General features: G+C 43.9%; 2 protein-coding genes and 2 pseudogenes across 2 annotated transcripts in view; 2 read left to right on the top strand and 2 right to left on the bottom strand.

Moving 5' to 3' along the window:
• Nucleotides 1–1,671: 1,671 nt before the first annotated feature.
• On the bottom strand, nt 1,672–2,059 carry LOC142461124 (small ubiquitin-related modifier 2-like). Its single transcript, XM_075562743.1, has one exon. It carries the CDS (start codon nt 2,057–2,059, stop codon nt 1,772–1,774), a length of 288 nt encoding a protein of 95 aa, XP_075418858.1. The 3' UTR covers nt 1,672–1,771.
• Nucleotides 2,060–7,058: 4,999 nt separating this feature from the next.
• Nucleotides 7,059–20,090, bottom strand: LOC142461573 (eukaryotic translation initiation factor 3 subunit F pseudogene; annotated as a pseudogene).
• A 1,552-nt stretch (nt 20,091–21,642) lies between these two features.
• LOC142461119 (uncharacterized) overlaps nt 21,643–27,983 on the top strand; it is a 73,138-nt gene continuing 66,797 nt past the window's right edge. Inside the window, exon 1 of the mRNA XM_075562737.1 lies at nt 21,643–21,977. The gene's annotated coding sequence lies outside the window, so the exon portion shown is untranslated. The remainder of the gene's footprint in view (nt 21,978–27,983) is intronic.
• LOC142461882 (U4 spliceosomal RNA) lies at nt 26,245–26,350 on the top strand (annotated as a pseudogene).

Genomic DNA, 27,983 nt, shown 5'->3' on the forward strand with positions numbered 1-27,983 from the left:
TTTACCCACTTTTCTGTTGTCTGTCCCCCTGGGAGGGGGTTATATGTACATCATTATAATAGATTCCCTCTCCCCACCCCCACCTTCCCATTACCCTCCTGGTATCACTACTGTCATTATTAGTCCCAAGGGGTTTATCTGTCCTGGATTACCTGTGTTTCCAGTTTTTATCTGTACCTGTGTGCATACTCTCGTCTAGCCAGTTTTGTAAGGTAGAATTGGGGTCATGATAGTGGGGGGGGGGTGGCGGAAGCATTAAATAGAGGAAAGTTGTCTGTTTCATCAGTGCTATACTACACATTGACTGGTCTCTTCCTTGTGACCCCTTCTGTTAGGGGATGTCCAATTGTCTACAAATGAACGTTGGGTCTCCACTCCGCACACCCTCTCACTCACATTGATAAGATTTTTTGTTCTGGGTCTTTGATGTCTGATACATGATTATATCAACACCTCATGATCACACAGGTTGCTGTGCTTCTTCTATGTGGACTTCGTTGCTTTTGAGCTAGATGGCTTATTTATCTTCAAGCCTTTAAGACTCCAGATGCTATATCTTTCGATAGCTGGGCACCATCAGCTTTCTTCACCACATTTGCTTATGCATCTGTTTTGTCTTTAGTGATCATGTCTAGAAGGTGAGCATCACGGAAGGCCAGGTTATAAGAGCAAAGTGTTCTTGCATTGAGGGAATACTTGAGTAGCGGCCCGATGTCCGTCTGATACCTTAATACTTAACATATAAATATATGAACATAGACCTATATCCCTATCGTTATACATAAATATATTTACATATGTACATGCTTGTGTTTAGAACTGTGTAAATGCCCCTTGCCTCCCAGTCCGTTTCTTTGTTCCCTTTTCCTTTCCTCTTTTTCCTCATCATGTTAGGCCTTCATTCGAGTTCCAGTAATTCCCCTGTGTAATTCTTAAGTCCTCATGGGAAGGTGCCTTTTGAGGCTTTTCAAATATCTTACATTGTCTACTAACTGTAGGTCCATTGATCATTATTTCCTTAAATTATTATCATTTTGAATTTGATGCTGCTCTGTGCCATAGTGTCTAGCTTAGGCATCCAGTACTCTGTTCCTCTTATGCACTAATCTTGAGATTCTGGTAGAATTCATGAACAAACCATTCCAGCTTCCCTTCAGAAGTTAAGATTAACCCACCTTCAACCAAAAGGCAGTATTCACTAAACAGTACCTGCAACTGGGGGAGAATGCAACTGGTGGTGAGCCTTAAATAACAACCGGTTATTTGCCCTAATGGCTATTTTATGTATGACAAAAGATATTCCAAAAGGTAGTTTATTATTTCGTACAGTTAGTACTTCAGCAAGAATAGCAACAAGAATAAAAGAGGTACACAAAACTAGATTGTTATAAAAATTAAAATAAGGAAAATTATCAATACCTACCCAAAAAATCAACTTGTTTAATGTGTTTGTATATTGCTTTTTGATAGACCTCACTTGTAAAATTCACTTTTTTTTAAAACAAGAAGTTTATTTAAACAACAAGACGCTTGACTTGAAGGGAAAACTATCCAGGCTTCAAAAACAAAATAAACAAAGGGAAAAATGCAATATGCATGTGCACATGCACCAATTACTTTATGTACAATAAAGGAATGGGGAAGGGGAAATAAAAGAGAAAACTATACTGTAGTCGTCAGGAGGTGGTGCAACCAAATTGTGGTTTTCTAATAGAGACTGGATTCTTGGTCGGTAGGAAGAGAGTTCTGGAGGAAAGGAGCAGGCTCCCTTTTAGAAGACGCCTCCTGTCTGCTGCTGGAACACATCAATTGTATCTTCATCCTCCATTTCCAACTGTGCAGGTGTGTCTGTTTCATTGATTGGCTGTCCGTCAAATCGGAATCTGATCTGCATCATTGACAAACCCTGTCGTTCACAATAGGCTTTCATTAGTTTGCTAAGTGGCGTATGCCTCTTAATCTTAAACTGCACCACGGAACCATCCTGCCCCGCCACCTTCAAATTAATATGATCATTGTTCTCAGTCTTGACTCCTTCCTTGGGTTTCTCGTCGGCCATGGCGAGCGCCGAAGTGTCCTCAGCTGCAGCTTCACAAAAGAGGTACCAGGTCCGCACCAAACGAGCACACAGGCAGCTCCAGGAGCGGCAGAAGAAGCGTAAAATTCACTTTTATGTTAGCATCATCAATCCGCTGTGATTTATCTTGAATCATCTTTTCACTGTAGGAGTAGGATCTCATTCCTTTAGAAGTAGGCCAGTTAGATAATAGTCATTGTGTTTGCTATATTGAAAACAGGTAACTTCTCTGAACATAATACATTGATCTTTGAAAAAGCTCTTTCCACTTCTGAACTTAGAGCTTGAACCCATTGCCTCTGGCCACATCTTGTAAAGATCATGCAGTATATCCACCTCTCCAGTTGTGGAGGCACCAAGAGAGTCTCTAGAAGATAGATCAGGCTCCTGGGAGGCTGGGGAGCTTTTACTGTTTTCTGACCAGTGGCTCTTTTACTGTTCTCTGACTAAGGGAGGTTTGAGGGTAACTTCTGTTTTTTGTAGGTCAGCTTCCTTCTCATAAATCAGAACGGCTGGGAAGGCTGGGGTGGGCTTAGGTGGGGAGCTGACTGAGCAAATTTCTGGGTATTCCTGCAAAAAGCTTGTACATATGGGAGCTTAGAGTACGTCCCTTCTCAGAAAAGATCCAACTGCAAAATGACATTGTATTCTAAAGATGTGCCTGGCAGTCAGCATTTTGTGCTCACCCGGGAGTATTCAGGCCAAGCCGTATTACAGAAAAACACTGCTTTTTCTCTCTCTCTCAGGGATTGTAGCTGGAGGCACAGTTGAGTCCAGTTCTTCAGGACACACTGAAGGAGTCACTCTGGGCCTTGTGGGAGACTGACTTTGTCCCGTAATTGCATGACCTGGAGCATCCTCTTGTCAATTTTATCTCTCCTGAATGAACCCCCAAAATGTTAGGATACCTTGCTGGTTTCTCCAAAGGAATGGTGGCATGGTGACATCACAAAGGCTGAACAAGCAGGTAGGAGGAGTCTGCACAGCAGGTTTATTGAGCAGTCCCCCAGCAGAAATATGCTACTGAAAAGGTAAAAATAGTGAGACCCTGCCCAGATCTGACAGTCCCTTTAGATCTGTCTGGTAGGGACTTTGTGTTCAGGGCTGGGGTTTTAAAAAAAAAAGAGCAGTTGTTCCAGGTTGGCTAGCAGGTAAACATTGGCTCCTTTTGGTTGGGACCCAACTATTTCCTCACTTAGCAAGGTTCTGGGTGTTCAGATTCACAGCCTCCCTGTTTCTGGTACGTGGTGACTCATCAGTCAGACTTGTCTGGTGGCTTTCCTTGTCCTTGTCTCATTGGCCCTGCTCAGAGACGTACAACTCACTTTACCCTCTGCAGACACAGTCTCCGCCAGACAGCCTGCAGGAACCCTGCTCTACCTCCCCCAACCCTATAGACACAGTTCCTGGTTCCTCAGCATAGTCCTAGAATAAGGGTGGAGGTTTCTCCAACGTCCCAGCCCTGTGCTCACCTGAGTTTCCAGGAGATGTGGTAGTCTATAAAGCTCAGGCAAGAAATCAGAGAAATTGGGGTCCTGGGCTGTTTGTAAGAGTAAATAGCACAGTGAACTGGGCCCTGTGTAACCAGAGCACAAAGGCTGAGTTCCTTTAGAAGTTGAAAATAAATGTAATTCTAATTTCAATGATTTAAATTCATTAATTTCATAGTAGAATAAGCGAAGAGCAAGTTAAGCATTATTAAAATGTATAGCATGGTTTTCTTTGGCCTCCCTAGCAGCGAAAGTTAAACAAAGTGAATAACTTGTGATTTAGGCCAGAGAACAAGCGTGCTTGTTAAAGAGTAACCAAACTAAGCTTATTATTTTGGGTCCCATATAAAATCAAGGTATATTGTTCCATTGTGCTGTTAGCATTTGAATGGGAAGGACCAGGCTTTTGTAATTACAATGGTATTGAAGGAAGAAGAACCAAGTGTTCAGAATTTAAAGTCCGGTATATTTCCCTCCTCCAGATTTGAATTTTATGATTTACAGTCCTTGGATCACACAAGCTCGTGTACGTCTTCCATGTGGACTTAGTTGGCAGTGCCCTTAGGTAATTGCTTGTTTAAAGACACAGACTATTCTTTTTGATAACTGGGCACCATCTGATTTCTTCACCATTTAGTTCTTTTGATTTCATTCTCCTGTGTGACTGTGAGATAGACCTAGAAGAGCAAGTGCTTCCTCTCTCCTTGATCTCTTTAGGAAAACTTCCAGTATTTCACTGTTTACCAGGATGTAGCAGATGCCCTTATCAGGATAAGGAAGTTCACATATTTTCTATAGTATGCTGAAATAAAATCAGGAATACATGTTGAGATTTTGAAAGGTTTATTTTCCCTCATCAGTTGAGATGATTTTATGCTCTTTCTATTTTGGTTTGTTCATTGTTGTTTTTTGTTTTAGAGGGACACATTTTAAAATCTCACACCAATACTGTCTTCCTGGGATAAACCTTGCTTGGTTGTACTGTATCTTTTTAAACAGATGTTAATTTTTCCTTTATGAATTTTACATCTGCTAACCTCCTATCATGCAGTACTACAGTTTTGTTTCTTGCATATCCCAAGTTTCTGGTTTTTTCCAATGAGTAAGTCCTCGGTAAGTGAACAGAGGTATCATAGAGTTGGCCATTCAAATGCACGTGATTGCCTGAAAAGAAAGGCTTCATCTTTACTTTCTGCAACATCAAAACCATCAGAAGTCCTAAAAGTGTTTGCAGTCCCACTCTGGAACACACGGGGGGTGGGGGTGATGGGATTATGAGTTGGAAGGGTCTGGTTTTTCATGTCTTGTCTGCTTGTGGTATCATGTTAATACTGTTCTCATGAAATGAATCAGATTAATTCGTGTTACTCAGAGTTTTGTAAGAGTTAGTGTAGAATTGGTACTAGTCTCCCTCAAGTATCACATAGAATTTACCAGTAATTCATTTGGACTTGTCTTCGTCTGGGTAGCCTAAAGAAAAACCCAGTGCTTGCTTCAGCAGCACATATACTAAAATTAGAAACAAATTCATAGACACTCATGTGTACAATAAAGAGCTTTATATACAAGAGCAACTGAATATTGAGAAAACGTACCTGCTAGTCCAGATCAAGTCCATAAGTTCAATATTAGCCCGTATGCCGGATATCCATCTATAAAGTCCTCTCAGACTCATGAAACACATGCAATGATGGGCTGAGTGCAGGAAGATAAAAGGTCAGTGGATGGGAAGTCTTGTGGATCCAGTGGCGGTATAAGCATCTCAGTGCTAGCAGGTATCTCCACGTGGCTTCTCCAGCTCAGCACCAGGGTAGTTCCATGTGTCTTTTCAGTATAACATCTCGAAGGGAGTGAGCAAAGAGAGAGCGAGAAAGAGAGAGAGTGTGTTTCCCACCTCCAAGGAGAAATACAGGAATTCCCAGAAGCCTCTGAGAAGGTCATGCGCACACAGAGGCTTCATTGGCTATATCCTGATTGACAGTCTCAATTCCACCCCTGCACTCTTAATCTTCAAACTGACACCAGGTTATGTAACTACCACAGGCCTTGAGGTTTTCTTTGTGGGAAAGTTTTTCACTACTATTTCATTTTCTTTTTCATTTCGATTGTTTTTGTGCTTTTTTGAGGAACTGGTTCTTTCTCTCTGAGCTGATCAATTCATGAACATAGTGTTTTCCCTATAATTCCCTTACTATCCTTCCAATGGTTTCGGGATCTGTAGTAATATCCTGCTTCTTCCTTGTATAAGAGATTTGCCCCTTCTCATTTTAAATTTTTGTCTGACATGGTAAGGTCAATTCTATCCAACTTTTTCAAAGATCAAGTTTTTGTTTTCATTGAATTTCTCTATGATTGTGGTAGTTACATAATCTGTTGTAAATTTGAGGCTTACAAGCGAAGGGATGGAATTTAGCCTGTCAATCTAGTCGCAGCTTGATGACCTCATTTGGAGGAGCTAAGGAAATAAATAGCTCACTGGAGCCGGGACACTGACTCACTCCCTGCAAGGCATGCTTGCTGACAAGACACATGGAGTTACACTAGAGCCCTGGAGCTGAAGGAGCCATGTGGATACCCCTACCAGCGCTGAGATTCCTCTACCACCACTGTATCCACAAGACTTTCCACCCACTGGCCTATAATCTTCCTGCATTCAATTTCATTGCATGTCTTTCATGAGTCTAAAGAGTATTTTATAGGTTGGTATTGGACATGTGGACTAATATTGGATGTGACCTGCACTGGACTGGGATGTTTTCTTAATGTACAATTGTTCTTTATTTAAAGCTTTTTCTTACACACATATGAGTGACTATGAATTTGTTTCTCTAGTCTACCCAGACTAACTCAATGATCTTCCTGTTTTCAGTTTCACATGTCTCCTTTGCCTTCACTGTTTTCTCCATTCTGCTTGCTTTTGCTTCATTCGGTCCTTTTTCTAGGTTCTTGAGGACAAGAGCTTAAATCACATACATTAGATCTTTCCTTCGCTCTGATGTATACATTTATACTTATATATTTCCCTTTGGGCACTGAAAACTAAGCAATTCATTTAATCAAATATTTCATTCCATGTAAGTAATAGCCAGGATCATAGCACCCAATCTTAATCCATCAGCTTTATGCTGTTTAATTTACCTCTTTGTAAACTTAATTGTCAATCGTGTCTGGTTTCTTCAGTTATGTGTTTTCTTCAGGATGCTTTTGAGTTTGATACATGCTGGTGATTGTGGCTCTGGTCTACCCCTGTTGCCACGAATGTGTGCTCCCGTTGTATGAATGTACCTACCTTTTGCAGATATGCTTACACGGTTTCAGTGACTCAAGAGTAACTTCTGCTCTTGAGAATATTACTGCTCTGTCTCTTTCAATTTTCTGCAAAATTTCCAAACTCTTTTCTCTTTTTGAAAGTTAGGCTCTGTTTATTTAGTCACATTGGTTGCCTGATTCAGTATGAGTCTAGACAATAAAGAAACCATTTCACCGACACTCTATTCTGCACCCTGGGTTTGGGGCCCAGGGATCAGGAGTGTTTCCTGGGACCCATTCACAGATGGACACGACTGTGTAAGAATGGCCAGATAGGTTCCCACACTCGGCCCCTGATGTCGCTGTTGAGCTTGGTCTCAAAGGCATCATGAACGATTTTGGGTACTTGGTTAAGCAGAGAGTTCAAGAAGCTGCCCACAGTATTGTCCGCAGACCCCTTTCCAGACAGTACATCCTCTGCACACTGCAACACTCTCCTTAGGGCATCCTGGATGCGCTGACCCACTCAATGTGCTGCTTGTCGCTGCAGAGTCTGATCTCCCAGTGGGGGCTGAAACAGCTCTTCATAATCAGGGCACTCTGATACATTTGGTGTCATAATATGCTACCTCACAGTCAGAGGTTTAAGCATCATCCCCATGTCCTCCCAGTACTGACTGAGGCTTTGATGCGCACACGGCCATTCTGGAGGCTGGTGTCCACTGTGAGGTGAATGAGGCTGGCGTCTCTGGGCTGTAGTAGTCATGGACCAGCACGGAGTGCTCGGTGATGTCATGGACTGTGGTGTACCAGCCCAGGATGAACTCATTCAGAGAGACGTTCTCGTGCAATCCTTACATGTTCCTCGCAAATTCCTAGTCAACAGACACTTCATGTCTTTGCTATTTTGTCACTTCATAAGTATGTGAGATCCTGAATAATAAAATCATATTTCACTAATATACAATTAGAAATCACCATAGTTTAGAAATAGAATGAGAATAATGGCATCATCTTTATCAGATGATTTATTCTGAAACAATTCAAGGTAAAAAAGATAACATGTTTGCTGTATTTACTTATGTTGAAGCAGTAACATAATATTTTACTGTTGTTTTTATCTTTGCTTTTCAACATTTTATTTATCTTGTAAAATTAATCATTTTACTGGTGGGCTCTTACAAATATATAACAATCCACAGTTCAATGGTATTAAGCACACTTGTACATATATTGCCATCAAAATTTCCAGAACAATTTCATTCTACTTAAGCCCTTGGTATCAGCTCCTCTTTTTTCCCCTCCCTCCCCCACTCTCCCCCTTTGTGAAACCTTGACCAATTATATTTTATTATGCTTATTTTTTATAGAAGGCATACGATAGAGAATGTCTGTGAAGTCAATGAAGACTCTCAGTGTGGACAGTCCTTCAGCTGGGTTCTAGATGTCTCTGTGCTCAGAAGAACTCCTGTGGAAGCCTATTCTTCATCATATCTTCCGTGTGTTAAATCCTCCATGGATCATTCATCACTTACACACCATATCAGCTCTCACTTTGAATATGGTTCCTGTCAATACAAGGGATGTGAGGAAGTGTGCAGTTGACCTCCTTACCCCAGGACCCCAGTGCAGACTGTTACCGGAAAGAAACCCTATGAATGTAGAGAATGTGGCAAAGCCTTACGCTATCCCTCTCACCTCCGTACACATATGAGAAGTCACAATGGAGAAAGGCCTTATGAATGTCAGGAATGTGGTGTGTCCTCAAATGTCATTAAACATGATAATTCACAGTGGAGAGAGGTCTTATGAGTGTAAGGAATGAGACAAAACCTTTTGTTGGTCCTCAAACTTCTCTGTGCATAAGCACACTTGCAGTAAAGAGAAATGTTAAGTAAGGATGGTTTTCCACATAGTGATGCTTCAAACTACCAATTCCTTGAAGTCTCTCATGAGAAAGACCCCTTGGGTTTTGCAAATTACTTTGTGCTCTTGGGAGAAACAGTTTTATTATAAGTATACATCTGTCTAAAGAAGCATATGATTCTTCACTTTCATGAACTGTGCAGATGTGTACTTTCTCAGTTCATGTTAAATTTTACCTCAAGTCTTTGTGTATTACAAGATTTATACAATATCCTTAAACATATGTGAGTTTGGGTTCTTTAAATGATGTTAAATTGCATAAAATGTTTTGATCTTATATTTGGATTGAGAGTGGTTTTTGGTAAATTGGTTTGGCCTTGCTTTCATGTTTTCCATTTTCACCCACTGAAAAGTTAAGGTTTTTACCTTTGTAGTTCTTCAGTTCTCATGAGGACGTGCTTTTGGAGGCTATGCTAATATCTTACTTTGTCTACTATCTTTAGATCCATTGATAATTATTCCCTGAAATTATTATCACTTTGAATTTGATGCTGCACAGAGCCACATTGTATTGCTGTACCCTGCTCCTCTTTTGCACTAATCTTGTGATTCTTTTAGAATTCCAGAACTGGGAACTGATTACAAGGATCTATATGTGACCTCCTCCCTGGGGGACGGACAACAGAAAAGGGGGTGAAGGGATTCGCTGGATAGGGCAAGATATGAAAAAATAATAATTTATAAATTATCAAGGGCTCATGAGAGAGGGAGGAGTGGGGAGGGAGGGGAAAAAAAGAGAACCTGATGCAAAGGGCTTAAGTGGAGAGCAAATGCTTCGAAAATGATTAGGGCAGGGAATGTACAGATGTGCTTTATACAATTGATGTATGTATATGTATGGATTGTGATAAGAGTTGTATGAGCCCCTAATAAAATGTTTAAAAAAAAGAATTCCAGAACTGTTGCTGCTTCCTTTCAGAAAAAAACATACTGCAAGTTGGTTTATTATTCCATACAGTTAAAACTTTAATAAGTATAATAAAAGAGGTACACAAACTAGATTCTCATCAGAAAGTTTTTAAATTCTTATAAAAAGTATAATTAATACCTGACAAAAAGATCAACTTGTTCCAAGTGTTTCTATATTGCTTCTTGATAGACATCCTCACTTATAATATTCTTCACTCTTATGCACTCATCAGCAGCTGTGTAATTTATCCTTAATTATCTTTTAGTTTTAAGAATGTTTTTCCCAAATCTTGGTAATCATTAATATCTATTAGGTAATTTTAAATGTCTTTAAATATGAGCAGTTTTTCTTCAGCTGCTTTCCATGAAACTAGTACTTTTCATTATTCCAGTAAACTGGCTACCAAAAAACCCAACAAACTGAGAAATTGTAATTAATTTCTAGCTTGAAATGGACTAGTTTGCTTTTAATTGTGCACAATCCTTTATTTATTTTCAAACTGGGTACAATATTTTCTAAATGTCTCTGTGGAAGCCCAAAACACTACAAATTTTATATTTTTTCTAGGTTTCTATAGTAATTAATTAACTTTTTTGGGGTGGGGTGGGAGCATGTATCAAAGGTTTTTCCAGTCTTTATTATGCCTGTGTTTTTGTTTTTTTAAGTAGGCACTAAAGGTGTGGGGAGCAGTTAAGTCATGATGCACTGGGGACAGACACCTCCCCCACTCAGGTCTATACTACTGAAAGGAAGAAAACAGTGAGACCCCGCCCAGAGCAGCAGGTCATTTTAATATATTTGGAAGTCACTGTGAAGATGGGGGCATGGGGGTGGTTTCAAGAAACAGCACAAGTCTCTAGTTCACTGGGACCCCACTATGTCCCTCTCAACTAGGTCTTGGGTGGTCAGACTCATAGACCCAGCCTTCCAATTTCTGGTATGTGGTGATTCATCAGTCAGTCTGTTCTGGTGGCTTTCCATGTCCTTGTCGTTCCCACCCAATCATGACTAATTCTTTAGGGGCATGGACTTAGTTTATTCTGTCTTGGAGGGGTCCGCTGACCCTGCCTAGCACGGAGACTCTCTTTCCTGACTGTACAGTAGGCCTTTGCAGACAGTCTAGATCCTTCCCTTGGAAGGGCTGATGAGCTGGTTAATCTTGGAGGGTCATCAGAGTTTGGGCCTTCTGCTTGCCGGTGGTGGTGCTGATAAGCTGGCCTAGGTTATCACGTGGGATCCAACAGCATCCTAGGAGACCAAGAGCCCCTTCGTGCAACAAGGAAGTTAGAAGGGACCAAGAAAGGCCTTTCCATCATCCCAACCATTGATCTTAACACGTCAGGGAGTTATCTACACCTGAGCTTTCAGCCACTCCTAAGAGTGGGCAGTTAAACCTTACAGGGCCTTCGGGTGCTTCCATCGGTTGCAGTGCAGTTTGGGATACAAGAACAGCATTGCCCCTGCCTAACATGATGCACACTCCTCCGGTGCCTAAAATCATCCAAGGGTAGCCTGTTTTCCAATTTTACCTCCCGGTGGGTCCCAACTGCTTGGAGATGTCCTTGATGGGCATTGCTAGTATAATTAACAACTTGCTGTTGGCTATAATATATGTACTTGATCCAATTTACGTTTTATTAATGGTGACTTGCCAGAAGATGGATTTGAACCTGACTGCTCTTTGGTCTCTGGTGTTGAATTCATTTGGGACTCCCCTCAGAAATCCGTTTATCAAAATGATTTATTGGCCTTATGACAATCCCTCCTCTCCTCAACCTCTTGATGGTGAAAGAACAATGCAGGTCAAGCAGTTCCTTTGGATCTGACTGGGGTCCAGGGCTTTGCTTTGGAGTATTTGCCTAATATCTTGCAAAGACTGATGAAATGGATGTTTAAACTGCTCTACCCCCAGGTGACTCAGGGTCTAAGTTGGAGAACTTGGTCATAACCAATCCAGCCAGTTTTGGAAAGTGGCTGGATTTTCTTGGTGAATCTGGGTTTGCTTGTCCAGCTTAGAATAGTTTTCAGGCTTTACCTGTATTTCCATCATTCTCTCAATAAGACAAATCTGTTTGTCTCAATAAGACAAAGCTGCTCAGCCAGCGTTGTCAGCGTGACCTAGTTGGTAATTCCATCCCAGATCATCAGGGACACTGCTTGGGCCCCATGAGGTATTTGGGGGTTGGTGACCCTCATACTGTTGGCCCAATGGCAACCCCCATCATGTATTGTGCATGCATCTTTCAACAGGAGAGCAAATGTATGCCAGGATGGTTATTAAATCATTCCAGGCCATAGCACAGATGGTTGTCAGCTATGGAATTCTCTGACATACCGACCAGGGTCTCCTGTGAAGGTGCCTGGCTTGTCTTTACACAGGTTTAGGTATCTCGTGCTAAAGAGACATGAACCCATTGCCTCTGACCACATCCTGTAAAGGGTATAGTGTGGGGTAGTGCCACCCCTCCAGCTGTGGAGGCACCAGGCAAGTCTCTATGGACCACGGGTCAGGCTCCAGGAGGGCTGGGGCCTTTTAACATTTTCTGACCTTGGACCCTCCTAAAGGGGAGGTTTGAGGGAAAATTGTTTTTTGGGAGGTCAACTTCCTTTCCACCAATCAGAATGTCTGGGAAGGTTGGGGTGGGCTTAGTGGGATACTCAGGTAGCTGCCTGAGCAAATTTCTGGGTGCTCCTGCAGAAGCATAAAGCCTGCACATATGGGACCTCAGACCGCTTTCCTTCTTTGAGACAGAAAAGATCTAACTGCGAAATGGAATTGTATTCTAAAGATCTCCTGCATTCTCTGCTTTCCAGGGAGTATAGAGGCCAAGCTATATTACAGATAAACACACTCTCTCTCTGGGAATATAGCTGGAGGCACAGTTGAGTCCAGTTCTTAAGGACACACTGAAGGAGTACCTTGGTCTTGTGGGAGACTGATTTTGTCCCATCACTGCAAAACCTGGAGGATCCTGTTGTCAATTAGTCTCTCCTGGAGGAGCCCCCAAGATGTCAGGGTATCTTGCTGATTTCTCAAGAGCAGTGGTGCATTGGTGACAATGCAGAAACCAACAAGCAGATAAGGAGTCAGCACAGCAGGTTTATTGAGCAATAAGGTAGGACACACTGGGGACCTGCCCTCAGTCTATGCTAAAGAAAGGATGAAAGTAGTGAGACCCCACTCAGAGCTGACAGGCCCTTGTTATCTGTCTGGCAGGGCCTCTGTGCTCAGGGCTGGGTTAAAAGAAAATTTTTTTTAATGCTGCTGTCCTATGTTGGCTTGAATTCCAATGCTGGTCCCTAGTTGGTTGGCTTGTAACCATATGTTCACTTGGAAAGGTCCTGGGTAGTTAGCCTCTCAGCCTGTTTCTGGTATGCAGTGACTCGTCAGTCAGACTTGTTTGGTACCTTTCATTGTCCTTGTCACATTGCCCTGCTCAAGGAGTCCCAGCCTAGTTCACTCTCTGCACCGCACTCATGTGTCAATCCTATTTAGTGTTCCTGTCAGTGTGGGTGAATGGATGTTAGTATTGACACTTTCCTTACTTGCCCAAGATGTCACAGATTTCACTACTAGAAGCTATCTTAGGTCAGTTCCTGTACTTTTGTTGGTTTATTTATTATAATTTCCCAGATATGCTGCAGGCTTATCATGGACTCTTCCTGCCTCAGCCTCATAAAAGCAACAACAACATGGCTCAGGATGCCTGGAATGGGTAATTCAGGAAGGATGGTTCTGCATTCAAAGTCAAAAATCACATTTCTAGGTCGTTCCTGAAGTATGCTGCTGTCTGTGACAGGATAATTATAGCTACAGGGACTTGATCTGCAATGGTTATGTGGAATTTTCACCACAGAATTAATAAACTATAAAATCTTCAAAAAACAAAAGACATACATTCTACCCATCCCCCTTCTGTACTTGAGTATCAGTAAGGTTTGCTTATTGCCCTGGATAAAATGTCTGTTGTTTTTGGGCAACCTTAGCATAATTTTTTATGATATTGGCAAAAATTATATTTAACAGTTTTATTGGCACTCCACCCACATATATCATACATAGAATTCAATAATTCAATCATAACAAGAGGTGACATTATTACTACAATCAATTCTAGAACATTTTCTTTTTGTACTCATTGTTATTTGTGAAATTTTTTTATTGTGACAAAACTATACACAACAAAACATTCTCCAATTCCACAACATTTACATGTATAATTCAGTACCATTGATTATAGTTTCTGTTGTGAAACAATTATTGATACCCTTTTCCAAATTATTCTACCACCATTAACATAAACTCAGTGTCCACTAAGCCAAACCCTTCCTCCTTTACCCATGCTAACCATGGGCCAAGTTTGGTTTTCTTTTAAAAAATTCATTTGCTTGGTATAGTGTTCACATATAATAGAATTCCATAGTCTATTATAAAAAAGAGTTGTATATACATCATCACAACCAGTTCTCATGCTCCCTCCCTGCTCCTGAATTCCTGGTTTGCTCCACAAATGGCCTCACCCTCCACACCCTACGTCCACATCCCCGATAAACCATTGCATCAGTTATTGTATGTATGCCTCCACTGCTTCTGGCTTCACAACCTGGAAACCCCAACAGAAACAATAAAAAACAAGACCAAAACACAATGGCAAGAAGAAAATACCACTAATAATACAAATATAAGGGGTATGAAAGGAAATACCACCATCAATATTTAAAAACCAGAGAAGACATTTCCGTCGTGGAACAAGCCAGTGATACTTGAGCTTGGAGCAAATTCAGGTTGGGTCAAGAGGGAGGTCAGATGACCAAGTATCAAATTATACCATGGTTCAATCCCCCATAATCCAGTTTACAATGATCTGTCTCATAGTTAAGCTATTGGAGTCCCTTGCCTGTGGCTAGAGGGGATCTCCCAGAGGCTTAATCTGACTAGAGAGTCTGCAGATGGATTTTGGGCTTCCAGTGTCCTCCATAGCCTTTTACAAATAGTGTATTCATAATTAAGTTCTCTTTCCTGTCATATTTGTATTTTGCTGTTGTTATCTTTGGATCACACAGGCAGGTATGCTTCTTCAATGTGGATTTAGTTGAAGGCTTGTTAGAACTCTCTGGGGACAGATATAGAATTCACGCCAAAGACTGGTTTGTGATCCAAGTGAGTTTTATGAGAGTAAGAAGTTTCAGGTTCACACAGGCACCCACAGGGCTCCTCCTGAACATGCAGCCTGCCTGGAAGCTGCTCCCAAAATCATGTGGTCAACTCCCGGCTCCTGCCTATTCAAGGATTCTGCGGGGAGGCGTAGTGGACGACCCCTTGTTGGCCCCATTGGCTGAATGGAACTCACCTGGCCTAGGTGGGCCAATCCAGGTGCAGCACCCATCCATGCATACCTGGCAGGAAACCCGAACCTCTGGACATGTGCAGTGTGCCACTCCTTTGTTTCCGTAGCTCGGACCAATGGGCATGCATTAATGGACGTCACAGCCCTACGCTAGCCTACCTAGCAAGCTCACTTAGATGGCCGCTTGTTTGATTACAAGCCTTTAAGAATCCAGACACTTTTGCAATTAAAAGCCGCCTCCATCTATCTTCTTCACCATGCTTCACTGTAGCACCCGTATCTCCAGTGATCTCTTCACGAGGGTGAGTACTGAGCAGAGCCAGCTTAGCATCATTTGCATGTGATAGATGGTTCATGGATGCTAGGCAGGCGGTCCACCACATTGCCTGGCAGACTGGGTAGATGATTACTTGATCTGAGAGCAGGAGCCTGCCTCCATCTTGGTGTTTGTCAGGGTATCTGCCCTAACACATCATCACGGGTCCGGTAGGTGCACTTGTACAGCGATAAGAAAAGATTATAGTAAAGTCATAGAGAGCATGAGAGATAGAAGTGAGAGAGATAATGGAGTCAGACATAATTCATGGTACCAATGCTCACCTCAGCCTCACTTGGTGGTCCATGTGGAGATATTTAATGCTAACCAAGGCTTTTATATTCTCTGGGGACATGCAAGCCCCCTAATTACAGATGAAGACATACGTCACAGGAAAGGGTTGTGCTATAGGTAAAGCAGTAATGGAAGGGGGTGGTCTAGGGGTATACATGCAATAGGAAGAGGAGGGGTTGGGGGTAAGATGGGCGGATCCTAGATTCAGGATGGCAGCTTAACTTGGATGTCACTGAGTCAGTTTGACCTGTTCCCTGGCTCAACTGATAGAGACCATTATCAGTAGGGTGTGAACTCCACCTACAGGAACCAAGTCCATGACTGCAAGCCTCTAGAGAGAAGTAGCCCATTGTCCTTAACAGCAGGAAGGGAGGGGGGAAAGGGGGGCTTGTGGCGCGCTCAGTCTCGCCAGCAAGAAGGACGCGCCACAACAGGATTCTTCCACAGGCGTTTAATGTGGGTTCGATTTGCAGATGCGGAAAAAGACCCCGAAGCCCCAAACTACTGCTGCTTATATGCGCTCTATGGGGACGTGCTGTGCATTGATTGGTGTGTTCGCCAGAACCCTTATTAGCATACTCCAGGGTGGAGTTATGACTATGTCATCTAAGCAGTGCGCATGCTCTAAGTGGTTGCTTACCATACCACTTAACTGGGCCACCGCCCTGACTGCCCGGCGCCATCTTGTAATGGCGGCAAGAGCTGCGGCTTCCCACATCTCCTCCTTTCTTATTTATTTTAGGCCTAATCCTTCGATCCACCCCGGAGCCTCCAGCAGCCCCAGGGGATCAAGATGGATATAAGAACCCAAATCTGGTCACCCTGATGCGTGCAATGAGCAGAGCTCCGCATGGTGCAAGGGCTGGCCAAGATCCAATTTCTGTCACTCTTCCCAGTGCAATGGGGTCTTCCCCTTGGGGTGCGAGAGCTGACAACTTATGGGGGTTAGTTTTCTTTTAACAAAGAAAGCCAAAGATCATGGGAACCAACGCGCTCAATCGCTAAGAGCGCCTGCACAATGATGACCTTGTCACGCCTTTGCTGAGCTTTAAGTTTGCAGAGCAACCATAGCAACAACACTCCTCCACAGCACATTATTGCAGCAAATGTAAACACCCCCACCCACTCCTTAAAGTAGGAAAATGCGGATGAAAGCCAAGAAGAAAAATTTTCAAGGGTAAGGGGTTCCACGCGTGTTCCATTCAATCGTACAACTTGATTCAGGAGGTCTTCTTGCAGCTGGTTCAACTCTTTGGTCCATTATCCTGTGAGATACTGAGAAATATTAGCACTCAATGCACTAAAATTATCATATAACACTGGAGTGATGCAAAGCGCTGTGGTGGAAGAGACACAGCTTAATTGTACCATAGTGGTAAGCTGGTTGACTTGCTGCTGGAGCAAATCTGTTTTTTGATTTAATAATAAAATGCCAGAGGTCAGATGGGCATCCACACGCTGACATTGCAGTAACGCTTCAGCGGTTTGAGACACAATACTGTTCTTAATTCACCGGGTGGGCAAAAGGAGTATCCACACCCTTTCTGCCTGTTCTCGCTATAAGGGGGTGGCGCGGACCGTCCCTCCTTGTAGCGAGCGGCTGCCTCCTCTGTTTCTCTTCTTCCTCTGATAACTCAAGCAGCTCTAGTTCTCGCCACGGGTACAAGGGCTCCGAATGGCGGGCACGGCTCTTCTTCTGTTGATCAACTTCCTCTTTTAATTTTAACTGCGCAACCTCATTTTTAACAGCTTTGTGCTGCTTCCTACGAGCTCCTTGTTCTTCCTCCCGCTCTGTTTCTGACATGCTCTCCTGAACATCTTCTAAAGCCTGCTGCCCTTGGCGCAATGGCTGCTCACACTCTTTGTCCTCAATGCATGCTTTCACTAGCTTCCAAATGGGTCTAATCCCCGGCTTCAGCCGTCCGGCTTCAGCGGCTCGGTCTATGTCTCGCCCTAGCTTATTCCAGCTCGTGGATGTTAGCGAGCCTGTGGAAACAAACCATGGTGCTATCTCATCTATGTTTTTTACAAATTTACACAAAGTCTGTTCTGAAATTTTTAATCCTCTCTTTCTCAATAGGGCATCGAGAGCCGTAACCATAGTCTTTATTGCCGCGTTCCCCATGTTGCCTGCTTATGTATACAAGGACTTAACACACGGGCGCGCACGAATTTATCTACACCCGATTTATGCGCGATAAAGAAAAGGCGGCTGGCTGTTCGCCGTTAAAACTGAAAGCGGAAGTATTCACACGCCGACACTCAAGCACCAGCAAGCGGCTTAACAATCATTCAGGCTCATGTCTCTCAGAACTTACCGTTTCTTCCCATGCCGTGCGGTTCTGAATCCTCCCTGATGACAGGGGGTCTCTGCTCGTGCCAGAGGTGGTCGTTCCCGAGTTTCGGCACCACTTGTTGCGCGCTCAGTCTCGCCAGCAAGAAGGACGCGCCACAACAGGATTCTTCCACAGGCGTTTAATGTGGGTTCGATTTGCAGATGCGGAAAAAGACCCCGAAGCCCCAAACTACTGCTGCTTATATGCGCTCTATGGGGACGTGCTGTGCATTGATTGGTGCGTTCGCCAGAACCCTTATTAGCATACTCCAGGGTGGAGTTATGACTACGTCATCTAAGCAGTGCGCATGCTCTAAGTGGTTGTTTACCATACCACTTAACTGGGCCACCGCCCTGACTGCCCGGTGCCATCTTGTAATGGCGGCGAGAGCTGCGGCTTCCCACAGGGGCTGTCTACATAGTCTGGGGACTGATTGCCTTCAGGGAGGATATCTCTAAGTATCTGACCTCCCTCCATATACTGACAAAAATCCCCGAATGTTTGGCATGTCTTTGGGGGAGAGGAAGCTGGGGAAAAGTCTCTTTATAATCCCACAGGTGTTTATGTTAACCATATCTGACTCAAACAACATTTTCCTTTTGTGATCTACTAACGTTATTAAACACAATGGTTTCCAGATCCCTCCATGTCATGAAGGGTTTTCTACTTTATACCTGTTTTTAGGGGTGCCCAGTATCCCATTGTGTGTATGTATCAGAGTTTCTTTGTTTATAGTTTTATTGGTACATAATCCACATATCATACAATTCAGTAGTTCAATCATATCAAGAAGAATTTTACAATCATTAGCACGATACATTTTCAAACTTTTTTTCATGGTTAAATCCCTTAAAAATGAGTTATGTAATCACATACAGGTCCAGTGCTCCGTTCCCTCTCCTGAATATATTGTTTGCTCTCCAAATCCCCTCACCCCCTCTTTCTCCCAGCCCCACCATTATGTGGGGGGGGGGGATTAGACCAGTTATCCCGCATCAAGCTGGGTTAGAAATGAGGCGTGCGGATGAAAGGAAAAGAAAGAGATATGTACAAAGCATGGGATCGGGAGGATTTCAATCTGATGGATTTGAAGCTTGGTTTTTATATTTTTCTTACACAAGGGAATTGGTTACAAGACAAACATCAAAGAATTTAAATACTCCTAAACTCTTATCTATGCAAATGTTACTTAACTAGTCAGTTTCTTAACCTTAGAATAATAAAAGCACTAGGTTCAAAGACAATCACAGGGATATGCAAGATTCAAGAGAGCCTCAAAGAGATCTCAAATAACTGAGTTATCTCTCAATGCTTTTAGCAGCAAAGTCATAAATAACAGTCACTTTGCAATGCATTTGTCTGCAAAGACACAGAGGCACCAGGAGACTAAATAGTCACCCATTAGTAAACACCTTGATCAAGCTGGATGCCTCCTACACCATTACATCCCCCATAAACCCTTGCATCAGTTTTTATCTCTATGTATCTATTCCTTCTATGCTTCCCAAACTAAACACCCAACAGAAATGATGAGACAAAAAATAAAGTGATGAGGATAAAATAATAAATGGTAATATAAAGATAAAATGGAAAATAGTGAATAACAAATACAAGGCTACCATCAATATTTAAAAGTCAGGGAGGAAATTATCCTCATAGACCAAGCAAGAAATACACCTTAGAACAAATGTAGGCTGGGTCAACAGGGAGGTCACCTGAACAAATATCAAGTTCGTTTTGATCCAACATAATCAAGGTAGTAAAGGTGTTAGACACCCTAGCCTGTAGCTACAGTGGGTCTGCCAGAGGCTTACTCTGACTAGTCTGCAGATGGCTGTGGGGCTTCCACAATATTCCAAAGCCTTCTTCATACTGGACATTCACAACTTAAGCTAAATACTTTTCCATTCATCATATTTGAATTTCCTTATTGTTATCTTTGGATCACACATGCTGGTGTGCTCTTTCCATGGGGACTTAGACTCCTTACTTAGATGACTGCCTGTTTAAATACAGCCTTTAAGACCCTAGACACTATTCCAATTGATAACCAGGCTCCATCTGCTTTCTTTCTTCACCACACTTTGTTTAGCATCCTTATCTTCGGTGATCATTTCAAGAAGGTGGGTATGGAGCAGGGTCATGTTACCAGAATTAACTCTTCTTGGATTGGGGCTCTAGTTAAGTGAGAGTCCAGGATCTATCTGCTTCTCCATGGGATATGAGTGACTCACGTTCACTTTGGAGGCAATAGTATGACAAAGTCAAATCCCCAGGAGACCAACCATATCAACAATAACAACAAACCAACCAGCAAACAAAAACAAAACCCCCATAGAAACAAAAAAGTAAACCAATGTCAATCATCCCCCTGGGGTATAAGGCAGTTACATGGATAACATCATCTATTTTTCTAAGGGTACAGCACTCCCATAAGGAAAAAGACTAGCATTGCATGTGTAGACTCTAGTGGTAGAATCTGCCCTGCATTCAGTTGCCAATCATGCATTCCTGACTGAATTTCTCTTCCAACTTTGGTGATCCAATGTGGGGAGCAGAGAACGGGAAGGGAAGAGAGTGTATATGGATGAATCCTTTATTCTCATATATTAAGGAGACTGGCAGCTGGGTTTCTGGGGTGGAGGGAGGCCTTCACCTTTGTGAGTGAAGGAGCATCCTAATCACATTCTCATAATTAATGTTTTTCCTTATTATGAGCCCACATAATAGTGCTACCTTAAAGTTACCTCTTACAAGCACATGGCTAATTGCTATCTACACTGCTGTTTTAAATAAAGGAGTAGACAATTGCTATTACTCTCCAGGCACTGAGGACAGCCACCACCACCCCCAACTTACCTGCCCCAGGCATTGGTGTTACTCCTCCAACTTGCGCAGGGACTTTTAGGGTTAAGGTAGAGCCCACTTTGTTATCTTATGTAGTTACCTGTAATTAGGGGGGTTTCCTCATTGCCCTGTCCCCCAAGTATATGAGCCTTGGTTAGAAGTATATTCTCTCTGTGCAGATCTGGATCCTAAAAGTCATGGGGTTCCCAGAAGTGACCACTTGCATGTTTACATTGTCTCATGTCTCTTTAATTTAATCCCTCAATCACGCAATTGCCCTTTGGAACCATTCCATGGTGGGGGCCGATACCCCACCATCCAGGTTTCTGCTATAGGGGACCTGGACTTTGTCCTTGTGAGGCACGCAGTACTCTACATAGTTCCCATCAGAAGAATTCTATCTGGAAACCCCTCTAAATGAACTAGTATTTACCCTAAACACACCTATTGAAGATGACAGGAAGTGATAGACTCCTTGGGACTACAAGATGAAGCACCCTAGTGTGAGAAGAAGCACAGGGTTGAAATTCCAAGTTTGTGACCTTGGAAGTCATTGGATTTGGGTTCAAATTTCTTGCTTTTGAGATTGGCTAAAATCAGCCAATTTCAGCCTACCATATATTTCCTAAGTTCATAATTTCGTTCATGTTCAGGCATATCTTAGTTCTGCGTTAATGAGTGTTTTACATAAAGCTAACGTTGCTGCCACATCATACACAAATGGTAGCGGGAGACGTTCTGACTTATCCTCCTGACTTCCTCCTGCGGGCCACAGAGGCGACGAGGAAACAGCGTGACCTACAAGAGGCTGGAGAAAGACTAAGGGGGGCCGCACGCCACCAACCCCTGCAACCAGTCCATCCCCGTTCACAGGCACCACGGACGGGGGTCCTGGCCCGAAAACCAGTATCGGAGCCCAGGAGCGCCGCCGGAGAAGGCAGCGGAAGGAAAGGGTCGGATTCCCCCGGGAAGCTGGCGGGGAGCCCGGGCGGGCGTGGAGGGCAGCCCAGCGTCCGGCGCCGGGAGGACGAGGGTCGGCGCCCGAGGGCCCCTCCGCGTAGCCCCGCGCGCGCCGCGCCGGCCCGGGCGCCCCCCTCCTCCTGACGCCGCGCCCTGGTGACGTCCTTCCGGTGACGACATCGCTCGTCGACGCGGAAGAGCGCCCGCAGCGACGGTCCCAGTGGGTGAGTGGTTGCTTGCTCTGGCGCGGTCCCTGCGGGGTGTCCCCGCGGCCCGGCGTCCCCAGACGTTTCTTGGGGTTCCGGTGGTCCCCCCTGCGCTGCCCCTCTCGATCCCGCCGCGCGACGCCTGCGTCACCGCGTCCCTCGTTTCCGGTTAACCCGCTCCGGCCCGGCCCCCCCGCCGTTCCACCTCAGGGCTGGCCTCCCTGCCCCCTTTGACTGCTCAGAGCCCCTCGGGGACCCCGCCCCCCGGTAGCCCCCCGGAAAGGCCCAGCCGCTGCCCGCGCCCCAGTCCGGGGTCGCGGGCATGCGCGGTCCCGGCCCAGAGACGTCTCAGCGACACCGGGCCGAGAGCTCCGTTTGGACGAGGCGCCCTTGTTTGAGTACTTCTTTCTTGGTGGCCACAAGGCCTCGTCTCTGGCCGTTTCCCTGTTATGACATAGGTCCCAAGTCCAAGTGGATGCGTTGTGTTTTGCTTCCTTTTTCTGTGATTTTCTCTTATTTCAAGGTGCTAGACTGGGCATGCCGGCCTACTCTCCTTTTTTTTTCCTTTTATCCCCGAGAGATTATCTCAGCTGTATTTCTAGACCACAGAACGTGCAGGAATAGAATTGTTATTGTCCCATTTCAACCTAACTGGCATTTTCCCCGGGACCCAGTACATGGTCATGTGACCAGTGCTCCATCGGAGTATCCAAGTGTCTCTGACAAAGGCGCTGTTTGGTGTCACTGAGCTTTGGATCTCCCTCCACTCTCAGGGTTAGGATGCCATGTGACCTCAGAACTCCTCCTGAGGGTCTCTGGCTGCCCTCTGTGTGCCCCCAAGGCCAGGTCTTGGGCTCCAACTGCCTAGGGATCCTGTAGCAGCCATTCAGTCGTTCAACCAGGGCCCTAGTCGGGCTGCTTGTTCCTGAATGTAGACTCACTGAGTCTTCATTGTGCTTAAGTTTCCATGCAGTATAGACCTGGGGATTTTCATTGAGGATTTTGTTGATTTAGTGTTTTCAACTAAATTGTGTTTGTATACTTAGATGTTACTACACTAGTATCACGTTTAATTTTTCATTAGATCAGGTGGGATGCAGTGAATTGCATCTCCTGGCAACCCTGTTTGTTAGAGTAGACTGCCCTAGGGTTTTTCCTGCATTATCACTGGGTGATTTTGAACTGCTAGCCCTTAGTTTATCAATCTAGTACCAGCTGTGCCACCTAGTAACCTTCATTTTCCCTCATGCCACTGCAGCTTATAGACACTCCCAGTGTGTCAGACAGTACAGCGGGCTGTACAGGGGTTTCAGTGACTGAGTCCCAGCCAGACATCTCCTGGCCTTCTTCCATGGAAACTGACAAGAATCAAATTCCCATCTTTAAATTCACAGCTGTTTCTGCTAACCATTCACACCCCTCGGTCATCAAAATGAAAAACAAGACAAGGTTCTCTAATGCAAAGTATGCACACAGTCACACAGTGACACTCATACATACAAGTACAGTGTACAAATACACCTTCCAAACCACTGTGTGTGTAAGATGGAAATCCATCAGAGCAGGAAAACGCAAAATTTTAAAAGGAGGTAGCAGTCTCCTAGGATGAGTAAGTACCCAGTGGAAAATGTGAAATGTGCAAGACCCGGGAACACAGGGAGATCCTGTGGATTTTCAGCTACCACAGGTCTATGTGAAATATATGGGGGTGGTGTAGCCTCACTGCACTCTTTTTAAAAATCGTATTATTAGGGGTTCATACAACTTATCACAATCCATACATACATCCATTGTGTCAAGCACATTGTACATTCATTGCCCTCATCATTCTCAAAACATTTGCTCCCCACTTAAGCCCCTGGCATCAGGTCCTCATTTTTCCCCTCCCTCCTTGCTCCCCCCTCCATCATGAACCCTTGATAATTTATAAATTATTATTTTGTCATATCTTGCCCTATCCAACATCTCCCTTCACCAACTTTTCTTGTAATTGGTTCCCCCTTTCCAACCCACCCTCCCTATACACTCCCAGTATCGCCACTCACACCACTGGCCCTGAAGGGACCTTCCTCCCTGGATTCCCTGTGTTTCCAGTGTACATCCTCTGGTGTAGCCAGACTTGCAAGGTAGAATTGGTATCATGATAGTTGGGGGGAGGAAGCATTTAGGTACTAGAGGAATGTTGTATTTTTCATCATTGCTACATCGCACCCTGTCTGGCTCATCTCCTCCTCAATACCCCTCTGCAAGGGAATCTCCAGTGGCCTACAAATGGGCTTTGGGTCTCCACTCTGCACTGCCCCCCTCATTCACCATGGTAAGATTTTTTGTTCTGATAATGCCTGATACCTGATCCCTTCGACACCTTGTGATCACACAGGCTGGTGTGCTTCTTCCCTGAGGACTTTGTTGCTTCTGAGCTAGATGGCTGCCTGTTTACCTTCAAGCCTTTAAGACCCCAGACGCTATAGCTGGGCACCATCAGCTTTCTTCTCCACATTTGCTTCTGCACCCATTTGTCTTCAGCAATTGTATCGTGGAGGTGAGCATACAATGTTATGATCTTTTGTTCCTTGATGCTTGATAACTGATCCCTTTGGCACCTTGTGATTGCACAGGCTGGTGTGCTTCTTCCATGTGGGCTTTGTTGCTTCTGAAATAGATGGCTGCTTGTTTGCCTTCAAGTCTTTAAGACCCCCGACATTATATCTTTTCATAGCCGGGCACCATCAACTTTCTTCACCACATTGGCTTATGTACCTGCTTTCTCTTCAGTGGTTGTGTCGGGAAGGTGAGCATCATAGAATACCAGTTTAATAGAAGAAAGTATTCTTGCATTGAGGGAGTACTTGAGTAGAGGCCCAGTGTCCTGCTACCTTAATACTAAACGTATAAATAGATGCACATAGATCTATTTCCCCATCATATAAATATATTTGCATATATACATGTCTGTATCTAGACCTCTATAAATGCCCTTTGCCTCCCAGCTCTTTCCTCTATTTCTCTGACTTTCCTCCTGTCCCACTGTCATCCTCAGTCTTCATTTGGGTTTCAGTAATTCCTCTTGGTTACATTACCCTTGATCATGCCAAATCAGGCCTCCCACCCGCTCCTCACCACCAATTTGGATCACTTGTTGTTCCCTTGTCCCTGGGTTTGTTAACACCACTACCTTTCCCCCCACATCCCCCTCTCCCATGTCCCCCCGGAACTGTCGGTCCCATTGTTTTCTCCTCCAGATTGTTCATCCAATCTATCTTATTTAGAGAGACCTGCGGAGATAATAACATGCACAAAAACAAGACAGAGCAAAACCAAGCAACAATAGTCAACAAAATAACAAGAAACCAATGACAACAAAACAAAACACAACAAAAAAGACAAGCTTGTAGTTAGTTCAAGGACTGTTTGTTGGCCTTAGGAGTGTTTTCCAGTCAAGTCTGTTGGGGCACCATGCCCTGGCCCCAATGTCCTCCTTCAGCATTCCCTGGGGACCTCGCCGCTCCATTCCCTGGCTGTTCTGTTGCACCTCCTTAGTGTTTTGCCTCGGTGTGGCGCGATCTGATCAGGTGCAATTCCCACACTGTGTATCCGGTGTGGTCCCCTGTAGAGCTTATGGGTCAGTGAGGGGTGTCATGTCTCATAGTTGTGCTGGCCATGTGGTCCTCTCTGTGGATTGGCTGTTCTAATTGGGATCATCGTCCTCAAGGCCTGGTGGGCCATGATGTGCTTCACTCTCTCCTCCTCCCCTTTCATCAGCACCTGTGTGCTTCGATCAGATATGTCCCTCTCCCGGAGATTAAATGCCGTCTTTTGAAATAAATTCTTCTGAAGGGAGGGGCAGGTATCTACTTAGTAGTTGGGATTGGGGCCAGTCCCCCAGTTCTCTCCAATGGTTCCTTACTCCACGCCGGCATGTTGCATTCATAACTTGGAGCACTGGGTTGAAATCTGGTCCCTCTCTCCCTGTGGACATATAAACAATACCCTCCCCTTGGGTGGGTTAGTGCTCTGTTACCCCGCTACCCATTTCTTTTTAATTTTTTCCTTTCCCCACCTCTTTTTTAGTTCTCTACCATGTGTATTCCTGTATTTGATCTGGTCCCTGCCATATTACCTGGTCCTCACCCCAGGAATGTTTGTATACAGTAACTTTTTCCCTATGCCCCTTTTGCATGTTTGTTTAAAAGCTTACTTCAGCGGCCTCATGTTGTACTTGTCTTTTTGCTCACTGCGTTCTTCTCAGTAATTTCTCCCTCAACCTTTTTAAAGCTCTAGTGCAAGCTTTACGCAGTGGCAATATTGTAGCCAGTGAGGTTTATCCGAGGCGCGATTATTGCTAATTGAAAAAAAAAGCTCTAGTGCATTTATGGCTCAATGTCATCACTGTCAGTGAGGTCTTTGTATCCCTCAGGCTGTGTGATGTACAGGAACTGTCTTCTCTGCTTAAGAAATCTCCTTCGGTTTTGTGTCAGAGGTAGGGCTGAAAATGAAGGGGCTGTGTTTAATGTAAGTTCTTATTGCATCAGGATGTGCTAATGGGTAATCCTGTTGATTTCCTTAAGGCTTTCAAGGTTGTGTCTCTTCCCAGCCCCTTGTGTAGATTTGAACTGCCAACCATTTGGCTTAGACATCAAGTGCCACTGAGCCACTGTAGCTTTCTCTAGATGAGATACAGTCCCTGACGACAGGAAATGCAGTTAAATGTGTCTAGGGTGCTATGTTCTTGGTCATAGGCCACCTCTTGAAATGGTTGAATGCCCATCAGTTCTTTTGGTTTAGTGAGTCTTTATCTCTTAATGCTTCTTGTATCATTCAGTGTCTGTGCTCACAGACTCCTTCAGTATGGCACCTTGAGCCTTTTTTGTTCTTTATTTCTTTCCGCTTGAGATGTGCTGAGTGGGTTTCCTTGCTTTGGTTTTCTAAGTCCCGGCCTGGGCACAGTTCCCTGTAATGCTTTACTGTGTCCTCTTGACCTGCCTTTGGAATTCCCTCCTCCTCATTTCTTCCATGTGCTTCAGCTCGTCTACATTCAAGAGCAGGTTCACAATCTGCTGACTCTACTGTGTTCTTCCCTTTTGAAGGACCGCTAGCTTTCGCCATGAATGATGTTCTTCCATAGCTCCTGCTTTTGGTCATTTTGCTCAGTGCATCAAATCTGTTCTGTAGATGGTCTCACAATGTACAAAGGTTATACTCAAGGGTCATCTTTCTGCTCTCATGGATTTGTTTTCATTTTCTGTAGTTTCCCCCTGGGTTTCCAGTCAGCTACTGGCTGTCCTTCAGCTAATTTTACATCATCTCTTCCCCAAAATGTAGTTAATTTGATTATTGTGTATTTGGCATCTAATGTTATTTTTGTTGTTGAAAACTAGTATTTTGAATGAGGAAGTCTTTGGTCTTACAAGTTCTGTCACACACTATCCTCTTCCACTGTACCTCCAGCGTCCTATTGTCTAATTTCTAATTCATTCTGATTGTTTCCATTTTTTGTTTTCTAGTAATTATCATTCCTTTTTTATTACATGTTTTATCTATTTCATATTGATGAATTTGTTAGAATTCTTCAATACTTTGGGCACTACCTTTTGTTTTTGGTGTTTAAATTTGAATAACGGTTTTGTGAACTAAACTTCTTTGTAGATGTATATATATGTATTAGCCTGTCACACACAGCAGCATACTTCAGGAATGACCTAGAAATGAGATTTTTGACCTTGAATACAACACCATCCTTCCTGAGTTAGCCAATCCAGGCATCCTGAGCCATGTTGTTGTTTTTATGAGGCTGAGGCAGGAAGAGTCCACGATGAACCTGTGTCATATCTGGAAAATTATAATAAACCAAGAAAAGTACAGGAACCAAACGAAAGCATTGTCTGATAGTGAAATCTGTGACATCTTGAGCAAGAAACTAGTGTGTAACTACTAACATCCACTAACCCACTCTGAGAGGAACAATTTACTAAGTGCACACAGTGGTGAGAGAGGAAAGCTAACGCTGAGAGCACAGTGGCAGTA

This window comes from Tenrec ecaudatus, chromosome 11 (assembly GCF_050624435.1).
Source record: "Tenrec ecaudatus isolate mTenEca1 chromosome 11, mTenEca1.hap1, whole genome shotgun sequence".
Classification (NCBI taxonomy): Eukaryota; Metazoa; Chordata; class Mammalia; order Afrosoricida; family Tenrecidae; genus Tenrec; species Tenrec ecaudatus.